This window comes from Macaca thibetana, chromosome 16 (assembly GCF_024542745.1).
Source record: "Macaca thibetana thibetana isolate TM-01 chromosome 16, ASM2454274v1, whole genome shotgun sequence".
Classification (NCBI taxonomy): domain Eukaryota; kingdom Metazoa; phylum Chordata; class Mammalia; order Primates; family Cercopithecidae; genus Macaca; species Macaca thibetana.
Genome location: NC_065593.1, coordinates 32,846,580 through 32,861,118, shown reverse-complemented (window position 1 = coordinate 32,861,118; position 14,539 = coordinate 32,846,580). Strand labels below are relative to the sequence as shown.

Sequence of the window (14,539 nt, the reverse complement as noted above, 5' to 3'; positions counted from 1 at the left end):
TTTTTCTTTCTTGTCTCTAGCTGTAATTTACCAAGGTTTAAAAAAAAGTCGTTATGACAATATGTATTTATGTAACTAATTTGTAGTTTTCTATATTTATTTATTATTATTTTTTGAGATGGAGTCTCCTCTGTCGCCCAGGCTGGAGTGCAGTGGCGCGATCTCAGCTCACTGCAAGCTCCGCCTCCTGAGTTCAAGCTATTCTCCTGCCTCAGCCTCCTGAGTAGCTGGGACCACAGGCGCGTGCCACCAAGCCCAGCTAATTTTTTGTATTTTTGGTAGAGACAGGGTTTCACCGTGTTAGCCGGGATGGTCTTGATCTCCTGACCTTGTTATCTGTCCACCTCGGCTTCACAAAGTGCTGGGATTACAGGCATGAGCCACCGCGCCCGGCCTATTTTTTAAGCAAATATTGCCTTACAATAATTTGTAGTTTTCTTCTTGGTTAAGTGCTATAGTGTCCAAGGCTGCTTTTTCACCTTCTGCTAGCACAGTGCCACAGTTGTCCCCTACAAAATTGCCTGGGGTTAGGGATAGTGAGGCGAAACCATGGAGCATGAAGGGACTTTCTAAGACATGACTTCACTTTTGGAGAGAATGGGATGTTAAAAAAACTATGCTTCTTTATTAATTTTATTTTTTAATTATTTTTTTGAGGCACAATCTTGCTCTGTCACTCAGACTGGAGTACAGTGGTGCGATCTCGGCTCACCGCAACCTCCGCCTCTTGGGTTCAAGCAATTCTCGTGCCTCAGCCTCCTGAATAACTGGGATTACAGGTGTTTGCCACCACTCCTGGCTAATTTTTTTTTATTTTTAATAGAGATGGGTTTCGCCATGTTGCCCAGGCTGGTCTCAAACTTCTGGACTCAAGTGATCTGCCTGCCTTGGTCTCCCAAAGTGCTGGGATTACAGGCGTGAGCCACTGCACCTGGCCTCTGTATTAATTTTAAAAGTTAATTTTTAAATATCTCATTTGTGTCATTGTCACCTTTTTGGTTTTTTTGACCTGAACTTCCAAGTGACACCATTATCGTATAGACATTTTTCTCCCTGACACAAAGACTTGGATGACCAGGCAGTGGTGTGTTAATAAATCGTATACACCATGAAATACTATGCAGCCATAAAAAAGGATGAGTTTGTGTCCTTTGTAGGGACATGGATGCAGCTGGAAACCATCATTCTTAGCAAACTATCACAAGAACAGAAAACCAAACACCGCATATTCTCACTCATAGGTGGGAACTGAACAATGAGATCACTTGGACTCGGGAAGGGGGACATCACACACTGGGGCCTATCATAGGGAGGGGGGAGGGGGCAGGGATTGCATTGGGAGTTATACCTGATGTAAATGACGAGTTGTTGGGTGCTGATGAGTTGATGGGTGCAGCACAGCAACATGGCACAAGTATACATATGTAACAAACCTGCACGTTATGCACATGTACCCTAGAACTTAAAGTATAATAATAATAATAAAATTATAATCTATTAAGTTTTTTTCCCCTATACTGAGCAACAAAAAATATTTAAAACATTTTATCGGCTGGGTGCGGTGGCTCACGCATGTAATCCCAGCACTTTTGGAGGCTGAGACAGGCGGATCATAAGGTCAGGAGTGTGAGATCAGCCTGACCAACATGGGGAAACCTCGTCCCTACTAAAAATGCAAAAATTAGCCAGGCATGGTGGCACGCACCTGTGATCCCAGCTACTCAGGAGGCTGAGGCAGGAGAATCACTTGAACCCAGGAGATGGAGGTTGTAGTGAGCTGAGATAGTGTTGCCTGGGTTACAGAGCGAGACTCTGTCTCAAGAAAAAAAAAAAGGCTGGGCATGCTGGCTCATGCCTGTAATCCCAGCAATTTGGGAGGCTGAGTTGGGTGGATTCCCTGAGGTCAGGAGTTCAAGACCAGCCTGGCCAACATGGTGAAATCCTGTCTCTACTAAAAATATAAAAATTAGGCCGGGCACGGTGGCTCACGCCTGTAATCCCAGCACTTTGGGAGGCTGACACGGGCGGATCACGAGGTCAGGAGATTGAGACCATCCTGGCTAACACTGTGAAACCCTGTCTCTACTAAAAATACAAAAAATTAGCCGGGCGCAGTGGTGGGTGCCTGTAGTCCCAGCTATACGGGAGGCTGAGGCAGGAGAATGATGTTAACCCCAGGGGGTGGAGCTTGCAGTGAGTGGAGATCGCACCACTGCACTACAGCCTGGGCGACAGAGCGAGACTCCGTCTCAAAAAAAAAAAATGTGTATATATATGTGTGTGTGTATATATATATGTGCATATATATATAAAAATTAGCTGGGCGTGGTGGCAGGTGCTTGTAATCTTAGCTACTTGAGAGGCTGAGGCAGGATAATCGCTTGAACCCAGGAGGCGGAGGTTGCATTGAGCCAAGATCTCACCATTGCACTCCAGACTGGGCAACCAGAGCGAGACTTTGTCTCAAAATAAATAAATAAATAAAATAGATAAATAAATTTTATTAGTAAAATTGTCAAACATAGAAAAGTAAAAAATACAATGACTGAATCTCCCATGTACGTTTACGAAGGTTCAGTAGTTATCAACCTTTTTCTTCATTTATCCACCTTTTTCTTTGTATTTTAAAGCAAGTCCCAGGCTTCGTGTTACTCTACTATTGCATCCTTCCACATGCGTCTCTAAATATATGGACGTTTTCTTTCATAACCACATTGCCATCATAACACCTGACAAAATTTTTTTTTTTTTGAGATGGAGTTTCGCTCTTTTTGCCCAGGCTGGAGTGCAATGGCACGATCTTGGCTCACCGTAACCTCCGCCTCCCAGGTTCAAGCGATTCTCCTGCCTCAGCCTCCTGAGTAGCTGGGATTACAGGCACGTGCCACCGCGCCTGGCTAATTTTGTATTTTTAGTAGAGACGGGGTTTCTTCATGTTGGTCAGGCTGGTCTTGAACTCCCGACCTCAGGTAATCCACCTGCCTTGGCCTCCCAAAGTGCTGGGGTTACAGGCGGGAGCCACCGCGCCCGGCCATGCCTGACAAAATTAAGTGTAACACTTGAATACCCAGTTCATACTCAGATATTCCCTGTTTCTGTTTTTTTTTTTGGAACATTAGTTTGTATGAATTAGGCTCTGAACAGGAACCACACATTATGTTCTTGTGGCCTTAAGAAAAGAAGTTTTCTTAAGGACAGTTGTTATTTTGCTACTTGATTTGTCAGTATCTTTTTTCTTTCTTTCTTTTCTTTTCTTTTTTTTTTTTTTTGAGATGGAGTTTCCCTTTGTCACCCAGGCTGGAGTGCAATAGCTTGATCTTGGCTCACTGCAATTTCCGCTTCCTGGGTTCAAGTGATTCTCCTGCCTCAGCCTCCTGAGTAGCTGGGATTACAGGTGCCCGCCACCACGTCCAGCTAATTTTTGTATTTTTAGTAGACACGAGGTTTCACCAGGTTGACCAGGCTTGTCTTGAATTCCTGACCTCAGGTGATCAACCCACCTTGGCCTCCCAAAGTGTTGGGATTACAGGCGTGAGCCACCGTGCCCAGCCTGATTTGTCAGTATCTTTTAAAAATGTTTTATTTTTTGTTTTTTCTTTTTTTTTTTTTTTTTTTTTTTTTTTTTTGAGACGGAGTCTCGCTCTGTCACCCAGGCTGGAGTGCAGTGGCCGGATCTCAGCTCACTGCAAGCTCCGCCTCCCGGGTTCACGCCAGTTTCCGGCCTCAGCCTCCCAAGTAGCTGGGACTACAGGCGCCCGCCACCTCGCCCGGCTAGTTTTTTTGTATTTAATAGAGACGGGGTTTCACCGTGTTTGCCAGGATGGTCTCGATCTCCTGACCTCGTGATCCGCCCGTCTCGGCCTCCCAAAGTGCTGGGATTACAGACTTGAGCCACCGCGCCCGGCCCTCTATTTTTTGTTTTTTCATCAGCTCATTCTTCCTTCTCAGATTTGTCAGTAACTTCAGATAATTTCTGACTCTAAATGCAGAGTACAGGCTAATTTTTCACATTATAGAATGACCTGTTGGCTGAAGGCATAGAGTGGTATGATATAGTAAGGAGCTTGCCTTCTGGTACCTCTTTTCTGTTAGGCATATTCTTTGTTGATGAACTGAAAAGCAAGTAGCCCAGCATCTTATGCATCTGCGCTCATTGCTGCCTTTCTTCAAAGACCAGTCCTTCCACTCTTGTTCTGCACTCCATCTCCTTTGTTTTCAATCACTTTGCTTATTCAGTTACCTACTTTAGTTAAATTTACATACAGCTCTGTTTTTCTATCTTTCAGCTTAAGAAACAAAACAAACCACAGATTTTACATCCCCTTCTAGCTACAGTTCCACTACATGGGAAGTCATATGTTTTAAAAGGCTGTTTGCTGAGTATGGAATCAGTGTGAATGGACTTAATTCATCTTAAGCAGTGTCTGTCTCTTTACTAAGGTAGCTTCAGTTATTCCCACAGGCCACATGGATAGCAGGCTAAGCAGTACAGTATGCTTATCCAAGGCTCCCTCTCCCTTGGATGGTCACCACTATTAAATGCTACTACTATTCTCCATTTTATGTATTTCCACTCCCCCTCCTACTGCTACGTCCCCACCCCCCATAGCTTTTTTAATTTGTTTAGTCTATTTCCAGAGAAAGTATAATACAGTTGATTAGGTTTTAGCCTAATAAATAGCAACCTAGGTCAGCCTTTCTGAGAGTGTTCTCTCATCTATGCAAGTAAACCCAGGTTATTGTCTGTCTAGGAGTAAGTTTGAGATCTGGAAGAAGGATCTAGGCTGGAGTTGTAGGCCTGGAGTATCTTAGAGAGTGTTATGGAAGATCACCTAAAGGGAAAGAGAGTAAAAGAATTCTGAGGAATTTAATGGTAGAAAAGAAATTAGTAAAGAAACCTGAGAAAGTAGCCAGATAGGTAGAAGGAAACCAAGGTGTAAAAGTGTTCCAAGGAAGTCTGATCAGCTGTGTTAAATGCTGCCAAGTCATCAAGGACCCAGAAGTGGACGTTGGATTTAGTAACACTGAGATAACTGGTGATCTTGATGAGCTGAGCTAGTGATTGAGTGGAAGCAGAATCCAGGTTGCAGTGATGCAAAAGCGAATGTGATGTAAGGTTATTATGGTGTAAGCAGTGCTTGGGAGCAGAACCAGAAAGTGGAAAGGTTATTTTTTTAGGAAGCTTGATCTTAAAAGAATAATAAACAGCATAAGGTCTGGAATGTTTTGAGATACAGATTTTTTTTTTTTTTTTTTTTTGAGACGGAGTCTCGCTCTTCGCCCAGACTGGAGTGCAGTGGCCGGATCTCAGCTCACTGCAAGCTCCGCCTCCCGGGTTTACGCTATTCTCCTGCCTCAGCCTCCCGAGTAGCTGGGACTACAGGCGCCAGCCACCTCGCCCGGCTAGTTTTTTGTATTTTTTAGTAGAGACGGGGTTTCACCGTGTTAGCCAGGATGGTCTCGATCTCCTGACCTCGTGATCCGCCTGTCTCGGCCTCCCAAAGTGCTGGGATTACAGGCTTGAGCCACCGCACCCGGCCGAGATACAGATTTTTTTTATAGAGCTTTTTTCTTAAAAAAAAAAAAAAAAATGCTTTCGCATTCTAATGATATAATAATCATTCTTCAACTCTGATTTCTCTTTATGAACCTTTCCCTCAATTATGAGAACTTGAGTTTGAGAGTTTTTCAGTTCTGGGAAATTATGCATTATACTAATCAAGTATAGTTAGTAAAAGAGGGGCTGGGCGCGGTGGCTCACACGGGTAATCCCAGCACTTTGGGGGGCCGATGCGGGCAGATCACGAGGTCAGGAGTTTGAGACCAGCCTGGCCAATATGATGAAACCCCGTCTCTACTAAAAATACAAAAATTAGCCAGGTGTGGTAGCACACACCTGTAGTCCCAGCTACTTGGGAGGCTGAGGCAGGAGAATCGCTTGAACCCGGGAGGCAGAGGTTGCAGTGAGCTGAGATCACACCACTGCACTCCAGCCTGGGTGACAGAGTGACACTCTGTCTCAAAAAGGAAATATCAGAGTTGAGAATAGAAGGATGCAGCATGGAAAGTGGAACAGATGTTTTTGTTGTCACAAATAAGGGGAGCTAAACCTTAGTTTGAGCCATTGTGAGAGAGAGTACAGAGCTGAATTGTGTGGATAACTTATATTTTGAGCAGAGGGTTGAGAAATACCCGTTTAGCTACATAGCGTAAGTTAAAAGTTCAGAGGTTTTTCCGTCTCTAGCATCCAAGGTGTAATGAATTTCTAGGACTGTACTGAGACCTGCAGAAGAACAGACAGGAGGCAGTTGTTCAGAGTCATGAAAGATCAAGAAGGCTGTCATTGAAAAGAATATAAACCCATATTTCCCTTGGAATGCCGGTCCAAGATAAATGTGCTGCAACAAGGCAAAATATGTGGCAATTTTCATACCGAAGTTGAACCCTGCTGGGGAGGGAGAGTGGGAAGTTTTTAGTAAGTTTGTTAAAAAAAATTGTATAGAGCTGGGCGTGGTGGCTTACGCCTGTAATCCCAGCCCTTTGGAATGCCGAGGTGGGTGGATTGCTTGAGCTCAGGAGTTGGAGACCAGCCTGGGCAACATGACAAGACCCTGCTGTCTCTACTTAAAAAATACAATAAATAAATAAATAAATAAATAAATAAATAAATAACCAGGTGTGGTGATACACGCCTATGGTCCTAGCTATTTGGGAGGCTGAGGTGGGAGGATCACTTGAGCCCTGCAGGGGTGGGGTTGCACTGAGCCAAGATCATGCCACTGCATTCCAGCCTGAGTGACAAAGCAAGGGTCTGTCTCAAAAAAAAATTTGCCACATAGTTCTTACTAATTTAGGCTGTATAAAGTGTTCATCTTAGTGTACTATTTTTATTTTAGTACATTTAAAACTTATTCACTGTAATTAATCTATGACTTTCCCAGCTACTTGTACATGTGAAGGTAGATAATAGTTTTGTTACCGTGGATTAGCTTTAAAACGGAGTGATTACAAAAAAAAAATAGAGCTGGGCGTGGCGGCTCACACCTGTAATCCCAGTGCTTTGGGAGGCTGAGGTGGGAGAATGGCTTGGGGTCAGGGTTTGAGACCAGCCTGGGCAACACAGCAGAGACCTCGTGTCTACAAAATAAAAGTTAAAAAAAAAAAACCAAAATTGATGATGATCTCATTAAGTAGATAAAAACTTTTTAGAATTTTCTATTTGTGGAAGATTGGTCTGTGTTTATAAGGGAAAATACTTGATAATTTTTTCAGTCATTTTAACTTGAGAACATTCCAACAATATTTGCTCATAGGATACTTAGTTTATTAACCAGTTGCTGTCTTGATAACTACAAATGTTGTTAAATTGTATCAGATAAACTTGATATCAAGCAGAAGTTTTTATATAAAGATATGAGCACACATTTAAATGAACATTATATTAATATAATGAGTATGTAATCATATATAATTTGTAAACATGTTCTAATATCTTAATCATTAAAGTGTTCATGATTTTAATTTAGACTATAGAAATTATTTCTTCAGATTATCTCAGTGTCACTAAGCTTTGTACTATACTATACTACAGTGAAGGGAGCAGTAGCAGTGTCAGTTCAGAGAAGTTAAGTACAGATAAGAGAAGTAGTGAAGACCACAGGAAGGACAGCAAGTGTAGGATCATTTTCCATTATGGACCTTTCCAGGGAACAGCCAGGTAAAATCAAGCAATACTTTACTCTGTTTTTTGTTTTTTTAATGTTTTACCCTTCTGTATTCTCCTTTTTCATTAATATTTGTTCTTTTTACAGAGGTTGTTGGATGGATGTATGGGAACTAATGTCCCAGGAATGCAGGGATGAAGTAGTTTTAATTGACTCAAGTTGTCTTTTAGAAACGCTAGAAACATATCTACGAAAACACAGGTAAGTCTGATGGTTGTTCCAGTTTAATGTGGAAGGTACCTTATCTGTCAGTCACCTAAAATGGCCTGTCACTGACCTCCTTTGTATAATAGCATTCTAGCCTTCCCTTTAATACTTGGCACTAGGCAGAGCTTAATGTTAGAGTAGGCAGTTCCTTTTTTTTTTTTTTTTTTTTTTTGAGATGGAGTCTAGCTCTGTTGCCAGGCTGGAGTACAGTGGTGTAATCTTGGCTCACTGCAACCTCTGCCTCCCAGGTTCAAGAGATTCTCCTGCCTCAGCCTCTCAAGTAGCTGGGATTACAGGCAAATGCCGCCATGCCCAGCTAATTTTTGTATTTTTAGTAGAGATGGGGTTTCACTATGTTGGCCAGGATGGTCTCAGTCTCCTGACCTTGTGATCCGCCAACCTCAGCCTCCCAAAGTGCTGGAATTACATGCATGAGCCACTGCGCCTGGCCAAGACAATTGCTTTATGGGATGACTCTCAGGGTTAGCCTTCTTGTGTTGAGCCAGCATCTCCTATTTTGTAATTTTTTTTTTCTTTTTGAGATGGTGTCTCGCTCTGTCACCCAGGCTGGAATGCAGTGGCGAGACCTCGGATCACTGCGGTCACAGCCTCCCGGGTTCCAACAATTCTCCTGCCTCAGCCTCCTGAGTAGCTGGGACTACATGCTCATGCCACCACGCCCGGCTAAGTTTTGTATTTTTAGTAGAGACCAGGTTTTGCCATGTTGGTCAGGCTGGTCTCGAACTCCTGATCTCAGGTGATCCACCTGCCTCGACCTCCCAAAGTGCTGAGATTACAGGCATGAGCTGTGCCCAGCCTACGATAGCATTTTCAATATTAAATTAGTAGCTTTTTACTTAATATTTGAAGTATTTCTTCTGTCATTGTCAGGACCCCAAAAGAGAGTTGGTATTCATGTGTTTCGTTACTGTAAAAGTAAGTTCAGATTTTTCTTTATAGAACACTACTTTTACAAAGGAATTTTCTTTTCTTTTCTTTTTTAGACAGGGTCTTGCTCTTTCGCCAGGCTGGAATGCAGTGGCTCAATCTCGGCTCACTGTAACTGCCGACTCCCTGGTTCAAGAGATTCTCCTGCCTCAGCCCCCTGAATAGCTGGGATTACAGGCAAACGCCACCATGCCTGGCTAATTTTTTTTTTTTCTTTTTTTTTTTTTTTTTTTGTATTTATAGTAGAGACGGGGTTTCACCATGTTGGCCAGGATGGTCTCAATCTCCTGACTTGTGATCCACCCTCCTCAGCCTCCCAAAGTGCTGGGATTACAGGCGTGAGCCACTGCGCCTGGCCTACAAAGGAATTTTCTAAGTGTCATTAACATTTGGAAATTAATAAGGAGAGTGCAGTAGAAAAGGAGACTGGTGAGCCAGACGTGTTGGTTCACGTCTGTAATCCCAGCACTTTGGGAGTCTGAGGCAGGTGGATCACCTGAGGTCAGGAGTTCGATACCAGCCTGGCCAACGTGGCAAAACTCCGTGTCTACTAAAAATGTAAAAGTTAGCTAGGCGTGGTGGCAAGCACCTGTAGTCCCAGCTACTCGGGAGGCTGAGGCAAGTGAATTGCTTGAAACCAGGAGGCAGAGGTTGCAGTGAGCCAAGATTGTGCCACTGCACTCTGACAAAGCAAGATTCCGTCTCAAAAAAAAAAAAGAAACTGGTAAGGGAGCCATCTAGAGATGGTATTCTTGGGGCGGTTCTACTGTTTAAATTTGTTACATGTTGTGTTTGTGGTTGTATGTCCTTTGACTTTGAGATACATATACTCAATTATTTTGGGAGTGCCTCTAAAAATCAAGTGAATGATAAAAACTGGTGTCATTACTTTATGTGGCAGTAAGCTAATGACTTCACCCGCATACCAAGTTTATTGGTGTTTTTCTTTTCTCAAAAGCTTTCTTTCTTTGCCTTTTTGGTGGATTATGCCCAAGAGAGTAGAGAATGTGGGCCGGGCGCGGTGGCTCAAGCCTGTAATCCCAGCACTTTGGGAGGCCGAGGCGGGCGGATCACAAGGTCAGGAGATCGAGACCACAGTGAAACCCCGTCTCTACTAAAAATACAAAAAATTAGCCGGGCGCGGTGGCGGGCGCCTGTAGTCCCAGCTACTCAGGAGGCTGAGGCAGGAGAACGGCGGGAACCCGGGAGGCGGAGCTTGCAGTGAGCCGAGATCGCGCCACTGCACTCCAGCCTGGGCAACAGCGTGAGACTCCGTCTCGAAAAAAAAAAAAAAAAGAGAATGTGCCACTTATTTGGAGTTTTGCAGGGACTATACAGACATAAAACATATATCCTTCCTCTTTAAATATGAGTTGATCCAAAAGATAGTTTTTGTGGGTGATAAATGACAAGTTATTAGAGCGCATGTTTTGGAGTTTCCTATAATGGTTTTGTAGATTTTCCTATGTTTATGGTTAATGTTTTAGCATTTTTAGATGGATTTTAGTCCATTTTATAAATATCTTAATGGTAGTGAGAAAGTATGGTTGAGAGTGATTAATTAAAGCAGTGAGTGATGAATTTAGGGAGATTGTATTGCATCTGGATTCTACTAATTGTAGCTGTACAAGTTAGTTGACTTTTCTGCACCTCAATTTTTTTCTTCTTTAAAACAAACAGGCTGGGCATGGTGGCTCACACCTGTAGTTCCAGCACTTTGGGAGGCCAAGTCAGGTAGATGGTTTGAGCCCAGGAGTTTTAGACCAGCCTAGACAACATGGTAAAACCCCGTCTCTACAACAAAGCAGAAAAATTAGCTGCCATGGTGGCACAAACCTGTGGTCCTAGCTACTGGAGAGGCTGAGGTTAGAGTGTATCACTTGAGCCCAAGAGGTTGATGGTGCACCATAATCACAGTGGCCATGACTGTACCACTGTACTCCAGCTTGGGCAACAGAGTGAAACCCCATCTCAAAAATAACAAAAATTAAAATAAGATTAGCAGCTTGGCGCAGTGGCTCATGCCTCTAATCCCAGCACTTTGGGAGGCTGAGGTGGGTGGATCACCTGAGGTCAGGAGTTCCAGACCAGCCTGGCCAAGATGGTGAAACCCCGACTCCACAAAAATTAGAAAAATTAGCTGGGCGTAGTGGCGAGTGCCTGTAGTCCCAGCTACTCGGGAGGCTGAGGCAGGAGAATCGCTTGAACCTGGGAGGCAGAGGTTGCAGTGAGCCGAGATCGCACCATTGCACTCCAGCCTGGGTGGCAGAGCGAGACTCTGTCTCAAAAATAAATAAATAACCAAATTCACAGAGTAGGGTAGGGGGTGCGGTTGGAGGGTGGTGTGCCTGTAGCCTGAGTTAATTGGAAGGCTAAGACAGGAGGATCTCTTGAGCCTAAGAGTTCGAGGTTATCATGAGCTATGATTGTGCCACTGAACTCCCCCCTGGGCAACAGAGTGAGACCCTTGTCTCAAAAAAAAAAAAAAGACAAAAATAATGAGAGTACTGATCTTACAGGATTTATTGTAGGATTAAATTAAATTTGTTGTGGGGATGATACATAGTAATGCTTGTTTAGAGCAGTACATGGCACATAGTTAAGCACATCAGAGAATGTTTGCATGACAGATTTGCAAGTCCTTATTCCTGTGTTTCCAGTTCTTATTGTAGGTACAATTTGAGTTTGGGGGGTATAATCAGTTTAAAATGATCTATAAATACCTAAATAATTTACCTTTTTGGTGGTATCTACTTTTTTTTTAAAAAAAAATTCATAATAAAGATTTGATAACACTATTCAGCCGGTTAAGAATTATGGTAGAGGCCGGGCATGGTGGCTCATGCCTGTAATCCTAGCACTTTGGGAGGCCGAGATGGGCAGATCACATGAGGCCAGGAGTTTGAGACCAGCCTGGCCAACATCGTGAAACCCCATCTCTACCGAAAATACATAAATTAGCCAGGCATGGTGCACTTCTGTAATCCCAGCTACTCAGGAAGCTAAGACATGAGAATTGCTAGAATCTGGGAGACAGAGGTTGCAGTGAGCCAAGATTGTGCCGCTGCACTCCAGCCTAGGTGACAGAGTGAGATTACAGGTGTGTCACACCCAGCTAATTTTTTTATTTTTTATTTTTTGTTTATTTATTTATTTATTTTTATTTTTTTTGAGACAGAGTCTCGCTCTGTCACCCAGGCTGGAGTGCAGTGGCGCGAACTCAGTTCATTGCAAGCTCCACCTCCTGGGTTCACGCCATTCTCCTGCCTCAGCCTCCCAAGTAGCTGGGACTACAGGTGCCTGCCATCACGCCTGGCTAATTTGACTAAAAAAGTTTTATGGTAGAACATTGTCAGATACTACACTTGATTTTAGTCAAAAGGCTGAGAAGTGATAGAACATCATTAGAAATGAGGTGTTAATAAACTGAAACCTCTGCCTTAAAGGTTTTTTAAGGCTGGGCATTGTAGCTCACACCTATAATTCCAACACTTTGGGAAGCCAAGGCAGAAGGATCACTTGAGTTCAGGAGTTCAATACCAGCTTGGGCAGCATAGGGAGACCCATTTATAAAGGCCAGGTGCGATGGCTCACTCCTGTAATCCCAGCACTTTGGGAGGCAGAGGTGGGTGGATCACGAGGTCAGGAGTTCGAGACCAGCTTGGCCAACATGGTGAAACCCCGTCTCTACTAAAAATACAAAAATTAGCCGGGCTTGGTGATGTGTGCCTGTAATTCCAGCTACTCAGGAGGCTGCAGCAGGAGAATCACTTAACCTGAAAGGAGGAGGTTGCGGTGAGCCAGGATCACGCCATTGTGCTCCAGCCTAGGCTACAGAGCAAGACTCTGTCTCAAAAAAAAAACCACACAAAAAATAAATAGGCCAGGTGTGGTGGCTCACACCTGTAATCCCAGCACTTTGGGAGGCCGAAGTGGGCTGATCATGAGGTCAGGAGATCGAGACCATCCTGGCTAACATGGTGAAACCCCGTCTCTACTAACAGTACAAAAAATTAGCTAGGTGTGGTGGCAGGTGCCTGTAGTCCCAGCTACTTGGGAGGCTGAGGTAGGAGAATGGCGTGAACCCAAGAGGTGGAGCTTGCAGTGAGCCGAGTTCGTGCCACTGAACTCCAGCCTGGGTGACAGAGCGAGACTGTCTCAAAAAAAATAAAAATAAAAATAAATAAATAAACAAAATAAAAAAATTAGCTGGGTATGGTGACACGCCTGTAGTTTCACCTACTTGGGAGAATGAGGTGGGAGGATCACTTGAGCCCGGGAAGGCTGAGGCTGCAGTGAGCCGTGATCGTGCAACTGCACCCCAGCCTGAGTGACATAGCGAGACTCTGTCTCAAAAAAAAAAAAATTAAATTAAAAAATTAGCTGGGTGTGGTGACACGCCTGTAGTTTCACCTACTTGGGAGAATGAGGTGGGAGGATCACTTGAGCCCAGGAAGGCTGAGGCTGCAGTGAGCCGTGATCATGCAACTGCACTTCAGCCTGGGTGACAGACTGAGCCTCTGTCTCAAAAAAAAAAAGATTTAAAAAATTCCTATGCAATGCTACTTTTGCAAATGGGAAAAAATCTCTTTTACAGCTTTTATATCCTATTTTTAATTTGCTATTTACTTACGCTTATGGTTGTACAATCAAACATATATTAAACTACTCTGAGAGTATAAAGCAGTAAAATAGGGGGAAAATATTTCAGGTTTATTATTGTTCTCTTTGACATTTGACCATTTAATTACCTGAAAATGTGAACTTGCTGTTCATAACCTGAAAATGTGAAAGGATTTGTTGTTATTTCTGTGTCTGTTTTTTCTCTCCTAAGGGAGAGACTTTCTGTTCCACGTGTGTGTGTGTGTGTGTGTGTTTTAAAAGAATACAAAATGAGGCTAGGCACGGTGTCTCACAGTTCAGCATTTTGGGAGACTGAGGCGGGTGGATTGTTTGAGCCTAGGAGTTCAAGACTAGCCTGGGCAACATGGCAAAACCCTGTCTCTACACTGAATACAAAAATTAGCCATGCGTGGTGGCACACACCTGTAGTCCCAGGTACTCAGGTGGATGAGGCGGGGAGGATCACCTGAGCCTACTAGGTAGGTTGAGGCTATAGTCAGCCAAGAGTATGCCACTGCACTCCAGCCTGGGCAACAGAGTGAGACCCTGTCTCAAAAAATGTGAAACAGGCTGGGCGCGGTGACTCACGCCTGTAATCCCAGCACTTTGGGAGACCGAGGTGGGCGGATCACGAGGTCAGGAGATTGAGACCATCCTGGCTAACACAGTGAAACCCCGTCTCTTCTAAAAATAATTTAAAAAAAATTATCTGGGCGTGATGGCAGGCGCTTATAGTCCCAGCTACTCGTGAGGCTGAGGCAGGAGAATGGCGTGAACCCAGGAGGTGTAGCTTGCGGTGAGCCAAGATTGCACCACTGCACTCAAGCCTTGGCAACAGAGTGAGACTCCGTCTCAAAAAAAAAAACAAAAAAAAACCATGAAACATAAATTTACCTTTTAAACAGTTTTTAAGTGTACATTGCAATATTGTTAACTATATGCACATTGTTGTACAACAAATCTCTACAACTTTTTCATCTCAACTAAAACTGTACCCATTGAACAACACCTTTTTTCTCCCCTTACCCCTTAGCAAC

The 14,539-nt window shown here is 43.7% G+C and overlaps 2 protein-coding genes across 6 annotated transcripts in view; one reads left to right on the top strand and one right to left on the bottom strand.

Moving 5' to 3' along the window:
- The window catches only part of CA4 (carbonic anhydrase 4), a 311,698-nt gene that overhangs the window by 143,867 nt on the left and 153,292 nt on the right, over positions 1 to 14,539 (bottom strand). The window lies entirely within an intron of this gene.
- The window catches only part of GGNBP2 (gametogenetin binding protein 2), a 52,642-nt gene that overhangs the window by 18,502 nt on the left and 19,601 nt on the right, over positions 1 to 14,539 (top strand). For 3 of the 5 annotated variants that reach the window (XM_050764595.1, XM_050764597.1, XM_050764596.1), the window contains 2 exons: positions 7,592 to 7,717; positions 7,812 to 7,925. In XM_050764595.1, coding sequence (XP_050620552.1) covers positions 7,592 to 7,717; positions 7,812 to 7,925 — 240 coding nt within the window. The remainder of the gene's footprint in view (positions 1 to 7,591; positions 7,718 to 7,811; positions 7,926 to 14,539) is intronic. The other 2 variants (XM_050764599.1, XM_050764598.1) reach the window with 1 other exon arrangement.